Source organism: Gracilinanus agilis, chromosome 1, assembly GCF_016433145.1.
Source record: "Gracilinanus agilis isolate LMUSP501 chromosome 1, AgileGrace, whole genome shotgun sequence".
NCBI lineage: Eukaryota > Metazoa > Chordata > Mammalia > Didelphimorphia > Didelphidae > Gracilinanus > Gracilinanus agilis.
This window is the reverse complement of record NC_058130.1, coordinates 145,079,972-145,105,420: the sequence shown is the minus strand read 5'-3', so window position 1 is coordinate 145,105,420 and position 25,449 is coordinate 145,079,972. Positions and strand designations below refer to the sequence as shown.

At 34.4% G+C, this 25,449-nt stretch overlaps 1 protein-coding gene across 1 annotated transcript in view; it reads left to right on the top strand.

Moving 5' to 3' along the window:
* Positions 1 to 25,449, top strand: part of LOC123231726 (CREB binding protein) — a 180,254-nt gene that overhangs the window by 116,651 nt on the left and 38,154 nt on the right. The window contains exons 7-16 of the mRNA XM_044658032.1: positions 599 to 698; positions 5,871 to 6,017; positions 7,497 to 7,614; positions 8,044 to 8,236; positions 9,501 to 9,554; positions 15,957 to 16,081; positions 16,839 to 17,027; positions 19,249 to 19,665; positions 21,991 to 22,170; positions 22,916 to 23,102. Coding sequence (XP_044513967.1) covers positions 599 to 698; positions 5,871 to 6,017; positions 7,497 to 7,614; positions 8,044 to 8,236; positions 9,501 to 9,554; positions 15,957 to 16,081; positions 16,839 to 17,027; positions 19,249 to 19,665; positions 21,991 to 22,170; positions 22,916 to 23,102 — 1,710 coding nt within the window. The remainder of the gene's footprint in view (positions 1 to 598; positions 699 to 5,870; positions 6,018 to 7,496; positions 7,615 to 8,043; positions 8,237 to 9,500; positions 9,555 to 15,956; positions 16,082 to 16,838; positions 17,028 to 19,248; positions 19,666 to 21,990; positions 22,171 to 22,915; positions 23,103 to 25,449) is intronic.

Sequence of the window (25,449 nt, the reverse complement as noted above, 5' to 3'; positions counted from 1 at the left end):
AGGACTGAGATGAATGAAAAAAAAATTACATGAAAAATATAACATACATGCCCATGGTTTGTAAGTATAATTTGTTAAAACATAATGCTTGGTCAGCTGGGTAGCACAGTGGATAGAGTTCCAGGCCTTGCGTCTGGAAGACCTGGGATCAAATCTGACTTCAGACACTTCCTTGCTGTGTTGACCCTAAGCAAGTCATTTTTACTCTAATGGCCTAGCACTTGCCTTTCTCCTATCTTAGAATTGATATGACGAGAAATGGTAAAGATTTTTTTCATGAAAATAAATACCATTAAAGCTAATTGGACTGCCCAGTTTTATTTTATTCCATTGTCTTAGACAACACCCATTTTATTTTAATAGTCATTGTTAAAATCTTTATTATAAAGTTGGAGTAGAAGAGAAAATGAGGATTGATAAGCTTAAACCTGTCAGCATTAGTACTAGAATAGTTCAAAGCTATTAATGTATTATATACAAAAAAATGTATTATATACATGTATCAGGTTATGGATATTATTGCCAAATATTGTGATTAAGTCTTTTTTATTTCATTGAAATTTTTTTAAATTATGGATTTAATTTTTCTTTCTCAAAGGAACTAATCCAATGACAATTCCAGCTGGAGGAATTGCAGCTGATCAACAACCAAATCTGATTTCAGAAACTGCTCTTCCAACCTCCCTTGGAGCAACAAAGTAAGTCTTATATATTAATTTGATTCCTATTTTCATGAATGAATACTAACTATATGCAATATAAATAGTACAAACTTCTCTTTTCTGTAATGTGAATCTATAAGTTTAGAACCAAGAAGAAATTAGCTTGAATTTCAATGGTAATATAAAACTAAGAAATGATAATTTTTTAAAAACGAGAATGGAAGCAGAAAATTGCTTAGATCCTTATCAATTCAAAAGTTTCACTTCTATCAAATTCATTGTTGTGCCATTTAATTTTGGGAGGACCCAGGTTGAACATTTTATAGTCCTTAGACTTTTTTGAACTGATTTGAAGATTTGTTATTTGAAGAAACATACTTAACATTTGAAAACAGTACATATTCCATTCCATGAATGATTGCTTTTATCCATATTTGATAGAATTTTAAAATTTCAAAACTATCAATTCACTATCAACTTAAGATGTTTTTATAGATAATTTAGATCTTTTCTTTTTCTTCCTTAGTGATAATATGGGGGGGGGGGATTATTAGATAAAGTATGCTTCTATTTTAATTTTTCTAAATATTTGGGCCCAGTAGTGGAGATGGACAGGTGTATGTATGACAATGAGGAGGATGAGGGGAAAGAATGTATTAAACTCAAGGTTTTTGAGTGCCTTGTAATATTTGGCTATTAAATTTCTATGTTTTCAATTCTATTAAATGTCTGCTATGCTCATGGTACTATTTTCTACAAACTGAGTAGTCCCAGGCAAAAACTTCAAATAGTACCTACCCTGTTGTAACTTGAGTTCTTCTCTGGGAATACATTATGAAAACACAAATAATCATAAGATCATAGGACTAAAATAGCAGTAAAACTAGAGGAATATGGAAAAGATTCATAAAAGAACATATCTTTAAAAGGAGCAAAGAATTTTAAGACCAGAAGTGTGGAGGGAATGAACATATATGAAGTATTTGAAATAATTCTTAAGAGACATGCTAGAGACAGGTTATTTAGGGTTTCAAATTACAAGTTAGAGAGTTTGAATTTTATTGCTGAGGCAGTAAGGACCCATTGAAGATGCTTGAGGAGGAGAATGTCATTTTGACTTGTGATTTAGCAAGACTGATGGCAACTATGTCGAAAATAAATGGAAGAGTTAAATGAATTGATGCATTGAGACCAGTTAGGAGGCAGTTGTTATAATCCTGGAACATGGTAGCCTTGTGAGTAGAAAGAATCAGAAGCCAATATTTAGCAACTGGTTTAATAGAGGCAATAAAGTTAGAGAGAGATAGAAATTTAAGGTGATTGTCATTTACCTGATTGCAAAGATGTAGGATATCTCAACTGAAGTTGGCAAAATATTCAGCAGGGTCAGATTTCAGCAGAAGATTTTCATTTTGGTCAGTCAAGGTTATCAAAGTGAAACTATCCATCAGTCAATTGGGAATAGATGAAATTAGAGTTGAAAAGAGCAAGGTAGAAGATTGAAAGATGGATTGATTGATTGATTGATTGATTGATTAGTCAGTCATCTGCATAGAGATGATAATAAGATTTATGGATTTTAATTCACCAGCCATTTTTTTAAAAGCTCCTATTATGTGCCAGGCACAGAGAATATAAGTACAAAGAATGAAATAATCTTTACTTTTCAAGAAAAGAAAATAAACTTATAGCTGAACATTTGGGATGACTATTCATTTATCAAGTGAAAGATGAATTATGATATGCAATGGAAACTGAAAAGTAGTCACATACATATGAAAAGAACCAATATAAAGAACAAGGTTAAGAGTGAAGTGCAGGAGCAAAGAATAATTTTGGTTGACAAAGATGGAAGAGTAGGAAGTGATGAGTGAATTTTGGAGTTTTGAACCATGAAGGTTAAGTAATTGTAGGTTACAGTGACATCAGGAGTATAATTCAGTCATTGGTCGTCAGGATTTTGATGATTTGGAATGCCAAAGTATTCTAGGAGACATCCATATGTATTTTGACGTTCTTAAATGCAAGCAATTGCCTTGAATTGGAAGACTTCATGAAGTATTGGACTACTTGACAACAGAGTAATATAATCTGTAGTAGAGAAAAATAATCTGTAGAGAGAGGTAAAGCAGAGACATCTAAGAATTGAAGGGGATAATACTGAACCTGGAGTTACGAAGTCCTGAATTCATATATATTTTTAAAAATAAATGTCAAATACATTTACTATATACATATCACCCTGAACAAATCACTGAACTTCTATCTTTCTCAGTTTCCCCATCTACTAAATAGGATTAAGAATAATGCCAAGGGGGGCAGGTGGGGTAGCTCAGTGGATTGAGAGCTGGGCCTAGAGACGTTTGCTTTTCTGTATTTGTTTGTAAGGTTTTTATACCCTAATGCTTGTTCAGTTTTTGTGAAGGTATCACACACACTTCAGAAATGAGTCTACTCTTTTCTCTTCCCATTTAATCTCCAGAGGTCTATCAAATCTATGTTTTCTGAAATTCTATCCATCTCCTCAGCTTCTTGTTTCTTTTATGGTTATGTTTATCTAGGTCTGATTCTCCACAAGTAGAATTTTATAGTCTTATTTCCTACTGTAACTCATTTAATATTTCCCTTTAGAATCTGGATGCTAGGGGGCAGCTGGGTAGCTCAGTGGATTGAGAACCAGGCCTAGAGATGGAAGGTCCTATGTTCAAATCTGGACTCAGACACTTCCCAGCTGTGTGACCCTGGGCAAGTCACTTAACTCCCATTGCCTACTCCTTACCACTCTTCTGCCTTGGAACCAATACACAGTATTGATTCCAAGACAAAAGGTAAGGGATTTAAAAAAAAAAATAGAATGCCTATCTCCCAGGGTTGTGAGGACAAAATAAAATAAGATTTTTGAATTGATTTACCAATCTAAAAGCATGATATAAATGCTAATAACAATAAAAATAATAATTGTACATTGGGAGAAGGGTTTGAAGGTAGCAGTGAAGATCAAAGTATGCTCTTTACTACTGACTAAAGGATTCAAGGGCCAGGAGATAAGAAATACATCCCATATTAGAGATATATTCATCACCAATACAGAGGAGTGAGGGGTGGCATTGATCAGTAGGGGTTAGGAAGTAGAGTTCTGTAGAGTGGAAGCCAGCTTTCCCTAAGGTAGAGCAAATGTGTTGTCATGAAAGTAGAAGTTGAAGGGATGATTGCAACTGAGTTGAATGGTGTTAGGAGAATATAGAATGGTAGAACAACAAAAATCTCTTCCCTCAGACAACTAGAAACTCATTCACTTAAGTGTCAGGACAAGAACTTTGTTGACTTCCATCTTTCTGAATGCAATTAGTAAGTAGAGGCTGTGGCATTGTTCTGTTGACACAACACAAGATAGATACATCTTTTAAGCAAGACAATAAATTGGAGACAGAAGATTTTCCTACTGTGAGGCCTTTAAGATCACTTTTAACCCAATCCCTTAATAACATTGGGAATAGACCTTAGTCTGACCTGAAATTCCAGCCTTCAGCTTCTCGAGTTCAGTGATGAAAGAGTCCAATGGGCTGTTGCAGGAGTCTTGGTATGAATAGAGGGCAAGTTAGGTAGTAAATTTCTGTAGAGGGCCTCTAAACCTAGGCCCTATCAAAGGAATAGGAAATACAGTAGGACCTTTTTTTTTTTTTTAACATTGTAATAAGGGAAAAATTAGATATTATATAGATAAATATTTAAGGTGTGGTTGCCAGGAATCAATCAGATCTGGATTGATTCCATAATTAAAACAGACCCAAGTCAGGATGGGTTTATGGTAGTTTATTTACAATTGAGAGAGAGAGAGAGAGCGCGTGAATGAACACACCTTCTTGAGGTAGAAGCTCTGGAAAACACCAAGGTAGGCCAAATGAAGTCAGCCTAACTTACCCACGTGATAATTCAGAAGGGAAGCTGTCTGAGGTTTCAGCCGAGATCCTTCAGCATCCAAGTTCAAATCCTGAACTGCCTCAACAGGAAGTTACTATCATACTTGAAGAAATAGCATCTTTAGTCAGTTCCTGGAGGTCCACCTCTAATTCAAGTGGACAAATGGCAGCCTCAGTACTTGTTTTGGACTACCCAAAGGGCAATCCCTTGTTCTTGATTTGTTACTTATTGTCACGTGTGGGTAACTCATCTCTCCTCCCCATTAAGGGAGTTGGGGATGACATTATCTCTGGTGGCTAGAGTTTTAACTACGAATGGGGGTGAGCTAATTTGATTTACACAACATGAATTTAATTCCAGACACTTTGTATAGGATGCAAATACTTTCATGACTATGTCCCCTACTAAAAGTAAAGAATGGTTTTATTAACACAATTATGTTCTTCTGATGTATCCCTAGATTATAACAACACAATTTGTTATTTAATCCAAATCATGCTTAAAAATAGAATTGTAATAGACCATTCAACTAAGTATTTTTTGGTTTGCTCATTAAGATACATGATCTACCTTGTTTCTGCTGTCTCCTAAATTTTTTCTTTTCTTTAAATTCATAAACCTTTTGTAAAAGTGAAATTTGGGAAATGCCATCTAAAAAGTGTATATATTTCTATGGACAAGGGAAATGTATCAAAACTACATTTCCCGTGATCCAACATGGTCCAACTGATTTCCGGTTCCGGGTCTTTGGGAGGCCGACGTCTTGAGGAAGGGAAGAGCTTAAATCTCCTGGGTTAGGAGGGAGTGGCCTCTTTGCCAGTAGCTCTTGGCCAGCAGACTAGAGACAGTAATGGAGGCGGCAGTTTTGAATGCTTACAAGCGCGTGGTCTAATAACTTATCTATCAGCATGGCTTTAATTAAATTACTAATTTATATATTTATACCAGCCTTTATCATTTTTATTATTTATACTTTTCTGTTCTTTTCATTTGTTACCAGTTTCTCTTCTTTGTGCATTTATTTTAGTTTTTCATTCTGTTGAGCCATTCAGGCAGGAAACTTGTTTTATAAATAATGTGATATAAATGTTTTCTACGTTTTTTTGTCGACTTAAGGTGTCTATAATGCCTCAAGAGTTTTATTAGTTTAATTCAATATACTCATCTAAGAGTAATGCTGAAGGATATAATAGAAATTAAACAGGCCAGAGTATAGTATATTCTAAAATGTAATTTTGCTCATATTTGCAGTAGATAGATGAAAGGTCTTTTTTCTTTCCATTTTAGCCCATTAATGAGTGATGGTACCAATTCTGGTAATATTGGAAGCCTCAGCACTATGCCTACTGCTGCACCTCCTTCTAGCACTGGAGTTAGGAAGGGCTGGCATGAACATGTCACTCAGGATCTGCGTAATCATTTAGTGCATAAACTGTAAGTAGAAGCTACAGTGATATTTCTCCATTTGTAAATAATGCATATAATATGAAAATAATAATTCCAGGACAGATCTTTCATATACATCAATCATAGCTCTTCAGGTTAGTCAACAAACTCTCAGGTTATACTCCCATAGCATCAATATCTGTGAATAGATACTTGTTCTAACCCCACATTTTACCCCACATTTTGATATCCCAATAGCTACAGAGCTCTTGCTTATTATTTGAGGAATCTAAAAAGGACCATAGAAATTAATAATGAAATTCTAACAGCCATGACATCGAATGGATAATTCTTAGCTTAGTGTCCCTTATAGGTCCTATAGTAATCATGAGTAGGACATTTTAGTTATCTATAAATGTTGGTAGTGTAAATAAAAAAAAAGTCAAAATAGTCCTTAAATGAAATAAATATGCCTTAATCATGAAAATTGAATTTCTTTTTCATCTGTAGTCAAATTTATTATTATTATTATTTTTTGGTTGCTATAATGCTCTTATACTCCAAATCTCTAGTGTATAGGGTTAGAACAAGTATCTATTCACAGATATTGATGCTAGGTGTGTGTCCAAAAAAAAATCTATCCTCTAGTCCCTGAACACTCTAGGAATCCTAAGTTACATGTACAGATAATTTAGAACAATGATGGGCAAACTACGACCTGTGGGCCAGATTGGGTGGGGTGGGGATCGGTGCTGAAATGTTCTATCCAGCTCCTTGACATTATTCCTAATCTGTGGAATACAAAGAGTAGAATACAATACAATGAAACTTTGAAAGAGCTGCCTTAGAAACAGAGTGACAGATGAGCATTTCTTTTCCTTTGGCCCCCTCTTTAAAAAGTTTGTGGGGGCAGCTGGGTAGCTCAGTGGAGTGAGAGTCAAGCCTAGAGACAGGAGGTCCTAGGTTCAAACCCGGCCTCAGCCACTTCCCAGCTGTGTGACCCTGGGCAAGTCACTTGACCCCCATTGCCCACCCTTACCACTCTTCTACCTATATAAGACAATACACCAAAAATTAAGGGTTTAAAAAAAAAAGTTTGCCCATCACTGACTTGGAACGTAGTTAAGTTAATGTCAGTCTTTTTGGTCTGCTAGCAAATATATTAAGTGACTAAATTACTTTCCCCATTTTAGTCACCACATTATTTTTTTTACCATTAAATGGTAAAATTCAAAATATATTTGGAAAACTGTCTTTAAGATTACTTTGAACAAATTATTACCAGTAAAGCGATTTAACTCTGATGTCATTTAAAGTATTGAATTGATATGGTATTTTTTAGCATTTTTCTTAATGAACATATATTTACATTATATTCATGTGAATTGAACATTCTTAGCAATAGATTTGTAAAATCTGTCTACTTAGTCTTCTGGATACTTCTCCTTTATAGAAATGAGATTACTTGTTTTATGTGGATTATGAAATAATTTAAAAATCGTGTTGTTAACTATATTATTCTTTTAGTGTCCAAGCCATCTTTCCAACCCCTGACCCAGCAGCCCTGAAGGATCGCCGCATGGAGAATTTGGTGGCCTATGCTAGGAAAGTGGAAGGGGACATGTATGAATCTGCCAATAGCAGGGTAGGTTTGATTATATAGAAAAATATAAGACTATATATACATATATATCAAACTATCCTGGCAGTTTGGAATGTCTTGAGTTTTTTTAGTTCCTAGAAAGTAAAGCAATCTGGGCAACTAATTTTTTTTGTGGTGTACTTTTTTTATAATCATGAGAAATTTAATGAATATCCTTTGTTTTATTATGAGATTCTATTGATGGAATTGGTGTTTTACCATTCTGGTTATATTGCAAATATTTAAGTAGTAAGAAACTCAACAAAAAATTTATGATTTAGTTTGAAATTAAATTTATGTGTGAATTTGTCTTTTATATAAAATGTACAATTATTTCCTTGCAAGAGTTTCCTAATTTCTCTTAGACTATCTGGAAAGGATTGTTTTGTATGAAATAATATCTTAAGTACTTGGTGTTTTTTTTTTTTATAGGATGAATACTATCATTTATTAGCAGAGAAAATCTACAAGATACAAAAGGAATTAGAAGAAAAACGGAGGTCTCGTTTACATAAACAAGGGATCTTGGTTAATCAGCCAGCTTTACAGACTCCAGGGGCTCAACCCCCAGGTATTGCACAGGTCACTGCTGGCATGGGTCAGGCACAGTCTGTGAGACCTCCAAGTAAGTATTTATTTATTTTTTTCATCTTTCATTTCATTTTTTTTTAAACCCTTAACTTCTGTGTATTGGCTCCTAGGTGGAAGAGTGGTAAGGGTGGGCAATGGGGGTCAAGTGACTTGCCCAAGGTCACATAGCTGGGAAGTGTCTGAGTCCAGATTTGAACAAAGGACCTCCCATCTCTAGTCCTGACTCTCAATCCACTGAACTACCCACCTGCCCCTGTATTTCATATATTTTAAAGCCCTTAATGTATATTATATTTATTTTTTTGTTTTATAAACCTTCTCTCTTTGAATAAATACTTTACTTCAAATGAATGCTGTATTCATTTGACCACAGCTGGTCAGTCTCTGAGGCCCAATTTGAACCCAGGACCTCTTATCTCTACGCCTGCCTCTCTGTCCACTGTGCCACCTAGGTACTCCTTGATATATATATTGTTTTTTATACCCCTTTCATTTTTCCATTTTAGCCCCTCTGCTCACCCACCAAAGGAACATCTCTTATAACAAAAATTTCAAAATGGTGGGGGTGGAGGAAGGGGGGGGTAGTAGTTCAGTAGTATTTTAGTTTAGTTCAGTAGCATATGCAGTGTTCTACACCAATCATCTCCTACCTCGATAAAGAGGGGAAGGAGTTATATTCTTATATCTTCTCTTGTAGGCCAGTAGTCTATATATTTCATGTTTTCTATTTGCTGTGCTCTTGGAAACCGTCACATTTTGGAAATTGTCCCCATCTTAATGTCTCTGGAGTTTTTTTCCTGCAAAATGGATATAATAGTATCTATCCTGCGTACCTCATAGAATCTTTTTTAAACCCTTAGTTTCTGTCTTAGAATTGATACTAAGTTTCAATTCCAAGGCAGAAAAATGGCAAGGGCTAGGCAATTGAGGTTAAGTGACTTGCCCAGGCTCAAATAGCTAAGATGAACCTGAGGTCACATTTGAACATAAGACCTCCTGACTCTAGGCTGTGTCTCCATCCTATGAGATACTGTCAGCCCCCTCATAGGGTTTTTGAAGTTCAAGCAAGGTGATATACATAAAAGCGCATTGTAATCATTAAGTATTATTATTGTCTCTTATTATCACCATCAGTAGAAATGGCCGTTAATGTGTATGTTTTTGTTTCTTTACAGATAGATTCTTTAAAACATGTATGGTCATTGCATAGCATAGTGTCAAATCAGCTGACTTTTAAAATTATCTTGGTCTTTTCTTTATTCTACATATTTAAATTGGTTCTTTTGTTATCATTACAGATGGACCCATGACCATGCCAAGTGTGCCTATGAACCGTATGCAAGTCTCTCCAGGTTGGTTGTTGTTGTTATACATGTTTATTTTAAATTTGCATATACTTTTAGATTCTGGCTTTTCCTTTTCCATTTTCCAATTCTTCATATAATTCTTTTCACTTTTCCTCTTTGAGATTTATGAACTACGATTCAGTCTTTATTGAAAATTCATTGTATGTATAAAATGATGTTGAAAGAAAATTGAAGGTAGTATATGATCTTTTTTGCCTTTGGGGTTCTTAAAATCTTTTGAGGAAAATGGAATAGTCATAAGTATTTAATTATTGAGCATTTATTAAGTCCTTATTTTGTGCCAAGACCTCTACTAGACTCTTGGGATATGAATATGATATTATATACTTTGAAGACATTTGCATTATAATGGAGACAAATACTCATGTATATACAGTATAAATATAAAATAGTTAAGTACAAGGTAATTTGGGAGGGAGATCATGAGAAGTTGAGGGGAATCTAGAAAGGCTTCATGCAAAATGGTCCTTTATCTAAAACGTAAAGATGAAGTTGGACTCTGTGAGGCAGAGTAAGAAAAAATGTCTATTTGAGGAATAGAGGGAAGGCTACCAGATTGGGGAAAGGGACATAATGTCGAGTAAGCCTTAGAAAGATAGGTTCGGGCCCATTTGGGTAGTGTTTTATACAAACATTTCCCAGTCTTAAGAAGAGAGGAGTTTATATTTTGTCCTGGGGGAAATAGGAAGCCACTGGAGTTAATTGAGTTAATGAGTCAGGGGGTAGATTTACACTTAAGTTTGGCAATAGTATATAGAATGAATTGCAGTATTGAGTGACATGAGGCAAGGAAACAAAACATTTTCCAATATTCTGAGAAAGAAATGAGGTAGTAGAGCTTTCAGTCAAGAGAAACACTCTTAAGAAACACTCTTAAGGAGTGTTGTGAAGATAGAAATGGCAGATTTGACAACTAGTGAGTTATGTGATGATTAAGAAAGTGAAGTGTCAAGGATAACCCTGAGTGAGTTAAAGGAGAGAGATTGGTTTGTTGAGGTATGAAAATTAGCTTAGTTTTGAACATGCCAAGTTTGGGAATCTTTTGTACATATAGTTTAAAATGTCTCCTAAGCAATTGGTTTTGTGATGTTATAGCTCAAGGGAAAGACTGGAGTTATATTAAATATTTATATATCTCTTATTATCTGCAACAAGATAATTAAACTCATAGGAGTTGATGAGGTTACTGAGAGAGTGTAGAAGGAGTAAAGAAGAGGATCTAGCACTTGGGGAAATACCCATAGTGGACAGTATAATATGGCTTATGAGTTCAGCAAAGGAAACTTGAAAGAGCAGTCTCAGCTGAGTAAGAGAACCAAGAGTCACAAAAACCTAGATTGGAGAGAGTAGTTTGCAATATCAAATGGAAGACATTTATGAAAGAAACTAAAATATAAGATAAAGTAATAATTAAGCTCTATAAATCTGTATATTTGAGATTTGATTTGACAAGAAGTCAGAAAAGATTATTTTTATTTTTTAGAAGATGGGAATAAGGGCATTATGTGAGGGATGAGGTAAAGAAAATGAAAGAAAATCAAGTTTTGTGAGGAAAAATTATAAGCAAGTTTGGTTTTTATTTGTTATGTAGAGTAGCTAAGGGAGGGGAAGAGCTAGACAAACCACATAGATAGCTTTGCTAGGTAAATATGCTTTAATTAGTGTACAAATATGAAAGAATTGCCAGTACTAGGAATAATATAGAGTTGGATATGAGAATTGAAGGAAATAAGACACAAATGATACCCACTTTGAGACCACCAGCGACCAGGTAGTAGCGACAAGAATGTTTATTAAGGGGTTCTCATTTAATAAGGACAAAATTTCAGTTTTTGATATTTTAGGTCTAGGGGTTTTGTTAGAGAGTTGTTTTTGTAGATAACTGGTAATTATCTTGTCATTGTATAAACGGTTTTATAAATTTGAAAGATTTGACAATAGTAGTTTTAAGTAATTGTATATATTTAAGTTGTAAAATTCTACAAAATAGGTTAATTCTTATGTAATAGAATCTTTTCCTGTTGAGAAGAGACTAAGAATTAAATATATGATGGTACAACTTGAATTGTAAATTGATTGTAGTATAAATTAATATTACATGCCTCTTTTAGGGTATACCAGATCCTCATATTAGAGAAATCCCTTCTAGAAATTCTTTCCAGAATGCCTGGAGCTATGAACATTCAAAGAATTCCTAGTTCTTTTGTTTAGATTGGGTGAAATTGGAACCCTAATATTAGCTCTATGACTTTAATTGGATAGTACCCTTTGAAGCAGGTGACCTTAATTACATTAAATATCTTTAGTTCCTTCATTTGAGTTTCTTGCTTGTGATATATTTGTTAACTTCCTTTGAATTACCCTGTATTCTATCACTATTTTTCCTAAAATGAAACACCAAGAACTGAATACAATACTTCAAATGTGGAATTACTGGGACAGAATACACCAAACTGTCACCCACATCATTTAGGATACTGCTTTTCTTAATCCAGCCTAAAATATCCATAACCTCTTAGGCCATCATTTTACATATTTGATTCATTGAGTTTTTATTCTCCTAAATAAAGTCCTCTACATCTTTTTACATTTGGACTGTATCTAACCGTGCTTTCTCCATCCAGTTTACTATAATCTGAGGAATCTCAGCTCATCCATCTCTCTGGTGAAGATAATTTTTTAAATTCTTTTTTTAAATATTCTAACATGTTAGTTTTTCTTCCTAGCTTTCTCTTCTTGGCAAAATAGTTAAGCACATCATCTATATTACTTCTAACAAGAATGGAGCATTTCACTGAGAATTTTCTTCTGCAGGTTAATGTTGATATTTGAGAGAATAAGTTTAGAATCTAGCTTTTAATGAATTATGAATTTAAATTAGCAGTCCGTATTCAGTGGAATGCTGGTATTCACGTAAAGGATACCATTTCCCTTCAGAGGACCTGATTTTGAGTTTTGGCTTAGTCATTCTTGGCTTATATGGTCTTTAGCAAGATTATTTCACCTCTCTTACCTACAGCTTTCCATCTTTTTCATAAGAATATTGTGAGACTGTTAAATTCCTTGGGAAAACACAGATATAATATGTTTATGAAGTGGGATTAGTCTGGCATGATATGTTGTCAATAGTTTACTCTTAGTGACCATCCTTTGACTTTCAAACTGCCTATAAAACCATTCCTTTAATAATGCTTTATAGAATTTTGTCACGAATCAAAATGACACTTGCTGACTTATAGTTTGCAGATTCTTTTCTTCTTTGAAAATCAGAACATTAGCTCTTCTCTCAGTCTCATTGGACCTCTCCCATTTTCCCTAATCTTTTTCTAAATAATAACTTAGCAATTATAACTACTAGTTCTTAAATTTAGTTTGTTCAAGTTTGGTAACTTGAACTTAAAAATGACAGTTAAGTATTCTCTTAACATCTCTTGATTTTTCCCAATAGAGAATTATTTCTCTTTTGTAAATAAAACAAGTAAAATAGTGGTGTGGTTCTACTTTTACTCAATTTGCCATAATCATTTCATAGACTCCAAGCACTGGACCTGTCTATTTTTTTTTTCCTTTTCATTTTCCTTTCAGTATACTTTCAAAAGCTTTTGTATGGTAAGCCTCAGTTCTTTCTTTACATTAATACTTACAGTATTTTTATAGTATACATAGCACTGTTATAATTTATTGCCATTAACTGCTATTGTTGTTCATTCCTGTACTTAAGTGGATAAGAGATATCTTCAATTTGAATGCACCTTTTGTTGAAGCACACTGCATTGTCTTTTTAAAACCATAGTTGCCAACTTCTGCTTAAACTCTTACGTTATTCATGTCTACATCAATTTCTTTAGATCCCTCATCAGAAATGATTTTGCTTTTTCCATATTAGAATTCAGTCTTTCCTCCAAACTTCCCTATTTCTGTTCAAGACACCTTCATTTTTACATTCATCCTTGGTGTTGTCCTTGCCTCTCTTTTCTTGCCCTCTCTCTCATCTTCTTTATCTCCATCCCACATTTCCAATCAGTTTTTACTTCGACAACATTCCTCATATTTGTTTCTTTCTTTTGATTTACATAGCCTCTATGATCATCATCTTAACTAGTTTTGTTGCTGTAGCTCCCTATTGTTTTTCTCTTTCCAATTTATTGTTTGCATAGTTACAAAAATAGTATGCCAGAAGCACAGATTTAATTGTCATTTCCCCTATCTAACACTCCAAATAGTAGGTAAGATAAAATACAAATTCCTTAGTTTGATGAAGAATACTCTCCAAAATCTTGCTTCCATCTACCTTACTATCTTATTTCATATATTATTCCCCTTCGTATAGTTCATAACACATCGTAGACTATTATTTTTTTTTTTTTTATCCTGGGACTCCATTCTAGGAGCATAGGGCCACAACCAGTAGGCAATGGGTCGCTCAGGGTCACCCAGCTGGGAAGTGTCTGAGCCTGGATTTGAACCTAGGACCTTTCGTCTCTAGGCCTGGCTCTCAATCCACTGAGCTAGCCCAGCTGCCCCTACTTTAGGTTGCAGTTTCTTTAGCAGATGTAGTTTTTACAGGATGGGGTTGCTAGCCCCATGCCCAGCCCTCCTCCTTTTTCATCCGGGCTAGGGACCGTCCTTAGCCCAGGAGTGGTAAGGGTGGGCGATAGGGGTCAAGTGACTTGCCCAAGGTCACACAGCTGGAAGTGTCCGAGGCCGGACTTGAACCTAGGACCTCCATTCTCTAGGCCTGGCTCTCAATCCACTGAACCACCCAGCTGCCCCCATTATTATTAAATGCTTGTTATTTTGACTAGACTTGACATTTTTCTACTTCTAATTCTAATCCAACTTTCCCACACAAAACTGTTATTTTCTATCCCCATCTCCTGCCTCCTGTGACTTTGTACAGGCTTTCTCCATTGTGAAAATCATTGTCTTCCTCATCTTTGCATGTTAAAATCCCTTCCTCAAAAGTGCAGTTCAGTTGCCTCCACAAAACCTATACTAATTCCCAATCTCTTGTTGATGAGTTTTCTCTCCTTGAAATTAGGTTGTATTACTTAAGTATACTTTGTGTTTACTTAACTGGTACATGTTCTTCACCACCCTAATTTAATGTAAACTCTTAAAGAGCAGAGATTTTTCTTTTTATATTAATGCCTTGCACACCAAACACAGTGCCTTGCATATAGCCAGGTGCTAACTAAATGTTTCAGCTCTTCTTGAGCCAAGTTTTCCCATAGTAGTTTATTCCATAAGAATCTTAGATATCCTATCTCCTGTAATTTCTACTTCCAATTGTATACTTATCCTTGGTCATAATCTGATCCAGAATTAACTTTTCTTGTGTCATTTCTACACCTTTTGATGAATGAAATAATCAGTCAAGAAATAAACTCAGATTGATTATTTCACGGGTTATATTTATGAGAAAATGTTAGAAATATTAGACAAATTTTAAAAAACTGAAAGATGAATAAATTTTTTTTTTATTGTATGACTGCCTAGCTTTCGACCTTAGTAGTCTATCTTCATAGGTTTCTGTGACTAACGCATTCATCACTTGGTAACCAACCTTGGTTAGCTAGTTCTTGGAAGATATTCATTAGGCCCAAACCTCAAGACTTTTCTTACGGATATATTACTAGACTTTGCATTCTACTGTCCAGTTATCCCACTGTCAGTAACCTTTTAGAAGTCAGGGTGATTTCTATTGAATAGAGTTTAATGGAAGATAGAAATATTGTATAAAATCCAAAATGATGAAGGAACAGATACTACAACTTGGGCAAGTTGATCAGGAGAGAACAAAATGAAATAGACGTAATTGAAGACCTAATTGTAGTAGATAGATTTCAAAGGTTTTTTTTCTATAGATTGCTCTTAAAGTTCTCTTATTGGAATTCTCTCCTGCTATTATAAAACCATTCAAAGATTGTTTTGACAGATTATATTCTTTTACACTAGTATTTTATCTATTACCTCCCATGTAATTTCTTTTCCAACTCTTTTTTACTACTCATAGGAGAATTAGTTTTTCTACTCACAACTTTAATTTTTCACTGTCCTCCCTATTTTCCTTGTTTTTCTTCCCTTATTGTCCATGATTCAGTATCATATTGTATGCTTTTCATACTTCTTTCTTCATTTTGGAAGCTTTGTAAAATTAGGTACAACTCTCCATCACCATCTTCTCCCTTCCTGAGCTGCTGCCCCTCCTTTTTTTAAATATATATTTGTGGTTTCTGCTGTTCTTGGACAACATGAAAGATTTTCATTGAGTCGTGACCATTTTATGCCTTCTTATACTTATTAGGATCATCTTATAGATGGGGGTATATAAGTGATTATTTTCATGTTGATGTTTCCTAATTTATTTTCGATGCATTTTTGCAGGAATGAATCAGTTCAATCCACTGTCCATAGGAAATGTACAGATGTCTCAAGCACCCATGGGACCTCGGGCAGCTTCTCCGATGAATCATCCTGTCCAAATGAACAACATGGGCTCTGTTCCAGCGGTTCGTATTGGAATTCTTAAATCTCCTTATTTTTTCATTATATTGAACTTTAGTATTTTCTTAAATTTTTTTAAAGAGGCTTTTAAAAATTACCTTTTGTTTGATGATCATCTGATACTTCTTCCTTTGAATTTTGTGCAGTTTTAATTTATTGAAAGTCAGTTCTTTGATCATTGTCCTCTAAAGAAAATATTTTCATTATTGTTGCAGAATCAAATAAACTTTGAAACTTGAGGAAGTAGAATAGCCAGAGATAGGAATGAGAAATTTTTATTATATAATTTTATAACATTATAAGTGACTAAGGCAAGAATTGTTACCACTCAAAAGTTAAAATCTTTTTCATGCTTTTCATAAATTTGATTCAGAGTGATGAAATTGTAGTATTTGGAACTTTAAATCTCAATTTGCTCTTCTTCTATAGTTCCAGCACTATCACCAACTCCAATTAACTTTGGACAAGTCCCTCTTTCATCTTTGGGCTCATTTTTTTCTTCTCTATAAAATGAGTTTTCTTTCCAGTGTTCCAACTCTTAACATTCCAGCATTCTAATAAATTAGATAAAAAAAAAAGAATGATGTTAATCTTTTAAAGAATGTTAAATGGTGAAAATTCCCCCCTTTTTTTATCATCATTATAAAGTTGATTTATATATTAAATCTATTGTCTTGAATTAGTTTGGATTCTTTCTTTAACCGGCCAGGATTTTACAATTTTCTTTTAAATGATTTTCATGTGTTAATTGTTTACTTCTAGATGGCAATGTCTCCTTCCCGAATGCCTCAGCCACAAAACATGATGGGAGCTCATTCCAATAACATGATGGGTCAGGCCCCTACCCAGACCCAATTCTTGCCACAAAATCAGTTTTCAACATCTGGAGGGGCTATGAATGTCAACAATGTAGGCATGGGTCAGTCAACAGCCCAAGCAGCTGTAGCACAGGTAAAATTAATTATGGCCTATGACTTTTTAAGGAAATTTAGATGAAGTTCTTAATTTCCTGAAGTTCTATTTCTTTATTGGAAATTATATCCTTAAAACATATATTCATTAACTTATTTTTTTCCACCTAACCTGCTTTATTTAGTTGTTTATTTAATATTGAATTAAATGAACTTGGAATGACTAATTTTCTTATTTATCTTGAATTGGTAGAAACTCTTATTGGTCAGCTTTATGTAATACTATTGTAGGGTAACTATGTAAACGTGACCTAGATTTAGACTCTTATTGTTCATTCATGTCCAGCTCTTACTCCATGGATCATACTATCCATGGGGTTTTCTTGGAAAAGATACTGGAATGGTTTGCTATGACCTTCTAAAGTGGATTCAGGCAAGCAGAGGTTAATTGAGAGTGTAGGAAACTTAAAAAGAAAAATCTTATTCATCAAGTGATCAGTTTTCATCTCAGCAGATTTTTAGGATAATGAGGAGGTATGAAAATGAGAACATTAAATCCATACTTAATAATTCTGACCTTTTTTTTTTTTTGTTCTTTTTTTCATGTTTCTCTATTTCTGTCTAGGCTTTGTGGGAGATAGATTAATATATAAGGCATACTTATGGTCCTCATTGAGCAGTCTAGCCGGGGATGTGCAGCATATGTATGTGCATAGATGTAAAATAAAATAGAATAAAATAATTGCATTTCAAAAGTACAAAGAGAGTGCTTTGGGAGCCCCATGAGATGAGACTTTATGGAGCAGGTGACATTTTAAACAGGATATGGATTTTTTAAATTGTTTTAATTTTTTATATTTATTAACATTTATTTTTTAGAAAAGTTAACATGGTTACATGATTTATGCTCTTTCTTTCCCTTTCACCCCCCAGGCCCATGGCCGATATGCATTTCTACTGGTTTTAACATGTATCATTGATCAAGACCTATTTCCAAATTGTTGATAGTTGCATTGGTGTGATAGTTTCTAGTCTACATCCCCAATCATGTCCGCCTCAAACCATGTGTTCAAGCAGTTGCTTTTCTTCTGTGTTTCCTCTTCTGCAGTTCTTCCTCTGAATGTGGGTAGCATTCTTTACTGTAAGTCCCTCAGAATTGTCCTGGGTCATTGCACTGCTGCCAGTACAGAAGTCTATTACATTCGATTTTACCAAAGTGTATCAGTCTCTGTGTACAATGTTCTTCTGGCTCTGCTTCTTTCACTCTGCATCAGTTCCTGGAGGTCTTTCCAGTTCACATGGAATTCCTCTAGTTTATTATTCCAGGATATAGATTTTAAAAGGCAGATACATAAATAATGTGGCCATCCTAGGTAGACAGAATTCTGAACAGTGATAGTAGTTAATGTGTAGTAAATAAAGCAAATAATTCACTTTCACCAAAGTCTAGAAAACAAGGTATGAAATAGTTTGAGAAAAGCTTGGGAAGATAGAAAGGATCTAGATTATTGCGAATTTTTAATGCTAAGCTAAGAAATGTTTAATATGAACAGCACTTCCTTATCTTGGTTTCGTCTTATGTAATATTTTAAATTTGTGATAACTGGTTTATTATTGCAGTATACTATATTTAGTTAAAATAGTTTCCCTTGATACGGGTTTTAATTATTCCAGTTAAAGTCTATAATAAAATAATCCCAATATTTTTTTTCTTACACTGCCTCAATTAGGATTGTTTAAAAGAAGTATAATTACATTTTTAGATACATGAACTCCTAACTTCCCAGAGTATAGTTCGCTTTTGTTTCAGTTTTTGTATCATGGTAAAAAGCAGTTTGAGCTGTGAATCAGAGACAATTATTCTAATCATAGAGATTTGGCACTCATAGGATATATGATTTTTGAAGAAAAATAATAACTCACATTTACATAGCACTTTAAGGTTTGCAAAGTATTTGAATCACAAGTCTCTTGAAGTAGGTACTTAAAGTAATATTATCTCCCTTTTATATATGAGGAAACTGAATTTGTGACAGGTGTTAAGTGGGTTAGCCCTGATAACAAGTAGTAAGTTTTCTGAGGAATTATCAAATGTGGTTCTCCTGACTCTTAAGTACAATTCTTTGTCCATTATCCCATACTTTATTTAAAATCACTTAACTTCTCTAAGTCTTCAGTTACAACTTGTATGTAAAATGGTTTCATATCTAATGTCCCTTTGGAAGACAAATGATATTAACATATACTTCTTTCTTTACCAGGGACAGGTTCCGAATACTGCTCTTCCTAACACCATGAATATATTGGGACCACAAGGTGGTCAGTTACCTTGTCCACCAGTAACCCAGTCACCTTTGCATCAGACTCCACCTCCAGTTTCTACAGCAGCTGGCATGCCACCTATCCAACATCAGACACCTCCTGGAATGACTCCTCCTCAGCCTACAGCCCCTACACAACCATCAACTCCAGTTTCTTCTTCGGGACAGGCACCTACCCCAACTCCTGGCTCAGTACCTAATGTTACGCAAACACAAAGTACCCCTTCAGTTCAGGCAGCAGCTCAGGTCCAAGTAACTCCTCAACCTCAGACACCTGTGCAGCCTCAGTCTGTTCCCACCCCACAACCATCTCAGCAGCAACCAACATCTGTGCATGCCCAACCTCCCGGCACTCCTGTAAGTATCCTATGCTTTGAAATCACCCAAATAAAGAAAAACCAAGGAAACATTTTCCATGTAAAGAATTTATTTATTTTCCATGTAAAGAAAAAAATTATAATTACATAATATATCAATTAAATAAAAATTATAGAATCTTCTTATTAAAACAATAGATAGTATACTCTGAGAGTGACAAGGGATACTGTGAGAAGACATTGTCATTTTCCTCATAAAACTCAGAATATTGTGGTTTATTCCAAAAGAGCCTACTCACTATGAAAAAACTTTATCTTAGTTTATCTATTTATAATAATTAATATTTTTAACAAATTTCATCATCCCCAGTTATTACAAAGCAGTATTTAATCCTAAATTTGTATCTTTTACGCATCAAGAGATATATTATAGTACAGGATTTCATGTCTATCTGTTTTCTCTCTTTTAAGCAAACATTATGTAGCTAGTATTAGTATTAGTATTTTTATCTGAAAAAATAGAATTCCACTCTATTCTTTATGGACTTATAGCTTGTGGTCATATCTTTTGGCTTCCTTTTCTTACCATAGAAGCCTGATTTAATTTTTTTTTCCCCCTCATGGGAGCCTCACATTCTTTATTTTAGGTGTTCTTCACAATACATTAATGAGTGACAGTCAGTTTGTCTTTCTAATGGTGCAGTGACCAAAAGTATATTTGGTTGTTCGTGTAGAGACTATGGTTTTTTTCCTTATCTAGGGTAGGTTGATTTTATTTTGTTTAAAACTCTTCCTAATGTATTTTGTTGGCCTATTATGCAACAGCACAGTGGGTCTATATTTTCAGAGGATAACCCATTATAGTTTTCCATGTGCCTTTCCTATATTCTGAAATTAAATCTCAATAATAATCTTAAGTATAAGAGGAAGGGAATAAGCATTTATTAACTAAATACTATGTGTTAGCCACTGTACTTTTTTACAAATATTATGTTATTTAATCATCACAGTGACTCTGAGAGGTAAACTTTATTATTGTCTCCATTTTATAGTTGAGGAAATTGAGTTAGAGGTTAAAGTAATATCTCTCATCTATATATGAGGAAACTGAATTTGTGAGAGATGTTACATAGGTTATACCTGATAACAGGTAGTAAGTTTCTGAGGAATAATCAAACATTCCTCTCCTGACTCTTTAAGTACAACACTTTGCCCATTATCCCATATTTTTTCAACTTCCCCAAGGTCAGACAGCTATTGTAAGTTCATTACCTTGACCTTTCCTGTGCTAAAGTTCATTTGCCACTTTTCCTTCATTACTTTTGTGACCTTCTGAGGTTTTCTGATATATTTTTCACCATTGGAATGGTACTGTTGTTTTACTGGAAAGAATCTGTATCACCCAAAAACTTGCAGATGTAACAGATAATTTATAATATATCAAATAAAATCAAGACCAGCCAAACCTTATCCATGGGACACTCCTGCAGGTTTTTACTCCCTATGCAGAGATATGCCCTTGTATCATCCTCATCCTATGTTGCCTAAGACAGTATCCCAAAATCATCTTCATGTTTTTAAGATTTTTCAAGTAGAACCTTTTCAAAACTTAAAAATAATTTACTCTTCCTTACCCACTTATGTACATTTATACAGTTTTTTCTTCACTATTAGAACCATAAACTTGCAATATTGATTTACTGGATAAAATTCGAGATTGCTAGTTCTGTAACCATTATGTCAGAATAAAAAATTTGTCTTTAAATTTTTTAAATTAATGAATTTTTGTTTTGACACACTTGCCATTTCTTTTTTTTTTTTTTTTTAACCCTTGTACTTTGGTGTATTGTCTCATAGGTGGAAGATTGGTAAGGGTGGGCAATGGGGGGCAAGTGACTTGCCCAGGGTCACACAGCTGGGAAGTGGCTGAGGCCGGGTTTGAACCTAGGACCTCCTGTCTCTAGGCCTGACTCTCACTCCACTGAGCTACCCAGCTGCCCCCGACACTTGCCATTTCTTAAACACTTTGGCCCTCTGCCCTCAAAATAATTGTACAAAACTACATAATAGAGTGTCTCTACCAGTCAGAAGCTTTATATTTGGCTTTGCATTTGTAGCTAAGCCTCATTCAGGAGCAATAGGTTCTTCTTGACTCTTGTTAACTTTTTCTCACTTAGAATTCTCATTCTCAACTTTTTAATTTAAAAAATTAGTGATTGGTTTTATCTGTGTCACTATCTCATACTGTGTAATACCAGTAAAAGTATGTACAATGTGTACCTTGCTCAATTTGGGATTATCTTTTCCTTCATAAGTGGATATTCTATTGATTTTCTGATTTTAGTTTGTATATTTTGTGTTAAAGCTTTCACAGGCAGCTGCTAGCATTGAAAATAGAGTTCCCACTCCAGCCTCAGTGGCTAGTGCTGAAACCAATTCCCAGCAGCCTGGACCTGATGTACCGATGCTGGAAATTAAAACCGAAAGTAAACCTGAAGAAACTGAGCCTGATCCTGGTGAAACAAAAGGGGAATCTAGAACTGAGGTATGTATAACACCTTTCCAATTAGTAGATATATTGTGATAGCAAAAGTTCTAAGATAATCATTAAACCGTCTAGTAAAAACTTATTAACTAAAGCCATGTAATTCTTTTAGTTCACTTAATATGTGTAACAGTATCGATTTTATAGTATATGTGGGATTTAGACTTTAATATAAAATATTATGGATCTCTATTAATTTTTAGAATTGTTTCTACATGAAAAATTAGATGTTACTCCTGAATTTTCCGGTTTCAGTCTCAGCCAGGCTCCAACTTAAAATAATTCTTTGATTTTTGACCTTTCAGATTTAGACTTTGGAGGGTATATTCTGTTATTATCCTAAATTAGTAGATAGTGTTATCATGCCTGCTAATAAAATACACATATTTTATTCTACATTAGAAATGCCTGAATAGGAGCAAATGAGTAGCATATATTAGTTTAAAATATTTTAGTTCTAGAACCTGTGAGAAATTAGCATAATAAATTTTAGAAGTTGATCAGGTGTGACCTCCAGGACCAGATGAGATATCGCATTGTTGCAAATGTAATACATATCTTTATAAGATGCATCATATGTGTGATTATGGATGCTTAGGAATTGATGAGAAATTTCTCTTGGAGTTAAATTTTTTTTACAAGCATGTAGGTTTGGGGAGAATTTGACTAAAATTCTGTTTTTTGTTATTAGGAAATATATAAAATGATTTCTTTTTTTAATGTTCACAATTTATTTTTATTCAAGATGGAGGAGGATTTACAAGGGACTTCCCAGGTAAAAGAAGAAACAGATGTAACAGAAACCAAACAGGAACCAATGGAGGTAGAAGAAAAGAAACCAGAAGTAAAAGCAGATCCTAAAGAGGAAGAGGAGAATAATAATAATGGCACAACTGCTCAATCCACATCACCTTCTCAGCCTCGTAAAAAAAGTAGGTAGATTTACACATAATGCATTGAATTATGTTACGATTAAAACTACCTTAACTTACATGTTCATGGAGAGTTACTTGCTAAGTTCTAGGGCCTGTATAAAAGGAAGGCTTGGAGTACAATGATTCCCTCTAGGCCTTCAATCGGTGGAAATAGGCAGCTGAGAGAAACGAGCTGGTCTAGAGCTGTGGTGGCGAACCTATGGCACACATGCCAGAGGGGGGCACTCAGAGCCCTCTCTGTGGGCAAGTGCACTATCATCAGAGTTCATTACAAGAAAGCTAGAAGGATGCAGGCTGAGCTGCTCCAGTTCTTTCCCCTCTCCACACATGCTTGAGGGCATTTCTCACATTACCTGTCCCTCTAAAAGAGTGATTCCCAAGTGGGTGTCCCCGCCCCCTGGTGGATGCTGCAGCAATCGGGCGTTGGGGTGGGGGTGGTGATGGCCACAGGTGTATTTATCTTTCCTATTAATTGCTATTAAAATTTAAACAAAAATTAATCTCCAGGGGGCTAAATACTATTTTTTCTGGAAATGGGGTGGGGGGTAGGACCAAAAAGTTTGGGAACCACTGCTCTAAAAGGTTGGCCATCACTTGTCTGGAGTATCAAAAATTGAGTCAGTCAACATAGTAATGAGATTTCAGGTGATCAGTTGAATGAATAAACGAATGGATGAATGAACATTTGTTTAGGACCAGCCACTCAGCTACCTTTTGGAAGTGTGAACTACATTAGACACATTTTTAACATATTGTTAGAAGTTTCTTTGTCTCCCTTTCCTAGGGAGAAAATGGAATCTCATATCTACTATCTGGAAACTTATTTTCTGTAGGAGTGTCACTATACTACACATATAATACTTCCATCATTAGTTGATAAAGTATCTTTGCCCTTCTTTCTCAATTTTTCTTTATTTGTTAAGTCTCTATAGAGCCCCCAAGTTGGAATTAGGAAGTCCTGGGTTCAAATCTCACCTTAGACACTTACTATTTGATCTTAGGCAAATTACTTTGCCTCTGTCTACCTCAGTTTCTTCAGTGGAGAAACAGGAACAATCATAGCTACCTCCTAAGATTGTTGTAAGAATCAAATGAAACATTTGAAACGTACTTTGCATAGTTCCTGGTACGTAGTAGAATTGAGAATTCAGAAAAATGTTTATTCTGTCCTTCCTCATCATTAAGAACAATTATTTAAGCACTTAATTTAATGTAATGCTATTAAGCAGCATTTATTCAATGTTAAACAGGTGTTTTCTCTCAGTTAAACAAGCTAAGAGAGAAAGTACTAAAATAAATATATAGGAGGTAAATGTTAGAATGGCCATCAGTAAGGAGAGAGTTCTTAAGGTGGATAGTGGTGGTCCTGTTTTTTAATTACACATGAAGGTATTTGCAGATATTCTGAAGAAAAGCTTGAGAGAATTTTATTTAAATAGATTGGAGTTGGAAGAAATAAACAAGCTAAAGAAGAGAAAATATTAAATGAAAATTAAATTTTCTACTAGTTATTACTACTCTTCCTATCCAAGATTGCATTTTATGGATACATGTAGCTTTTTGGTTTTCCTTACTGTTTTTTCCTTGCCAGTTACCTTTGGAAAGAGTTATGATGGAAGGGCAAGTATTTATTAAGTATCTACTTTGTTTAGCCTTTTATATAGATCTTATTTTATTCTTAAAAAAACTTTGGAAGACAAGTGCTAATTATCCACATTTTCCAAAACAAGAAATGGAGGCACAAAAAAGCGAAATCAGTTGTTCAATGTTATAGAGCTAGTGTCTAAAGTTGTATTTGAACTCAAATTTTCTTAACACCAGTTCCCAGGGCTTCATCCACTGCATTACCTAAATGCCCTTTGGAAAAATTGTTAGATTTATCTTAAAGGATCCAAGGATTTATTTCTAAAAAAGGGTACCTACGGATTACCTCACAGAAAGAAATGTGAATATAACCAATAAAGAAAGAAATATAAATAGGGTAAACCAAGTCTTTGTGCCTGTATTTACTATATGACACTAAATAAGTCACTTAACCTTCTGAGACCTTTTTTCCTCATCTGCAAATTGGATATAACTATTTGAACTATTTACTAGATTAAAAATGTTATGAGGAATGAACTTTTTTCAAATCAGAAAGTATGGTATTATGACTAGAAAAACCACCAAGTTTGTCTAATGAAACAAACAATATCCTTCGTCCTAATTTTTACATATTGTAAATGGAATTAGCTCATCCTCATTCATCGTTTAGACTCTAGCCATCAAAAATAATGTCACTCCACCCAACTTAGAATTAAGTGGGGAGGGGAAGGTCAGTTACCCACACATGACAATAAGTAAC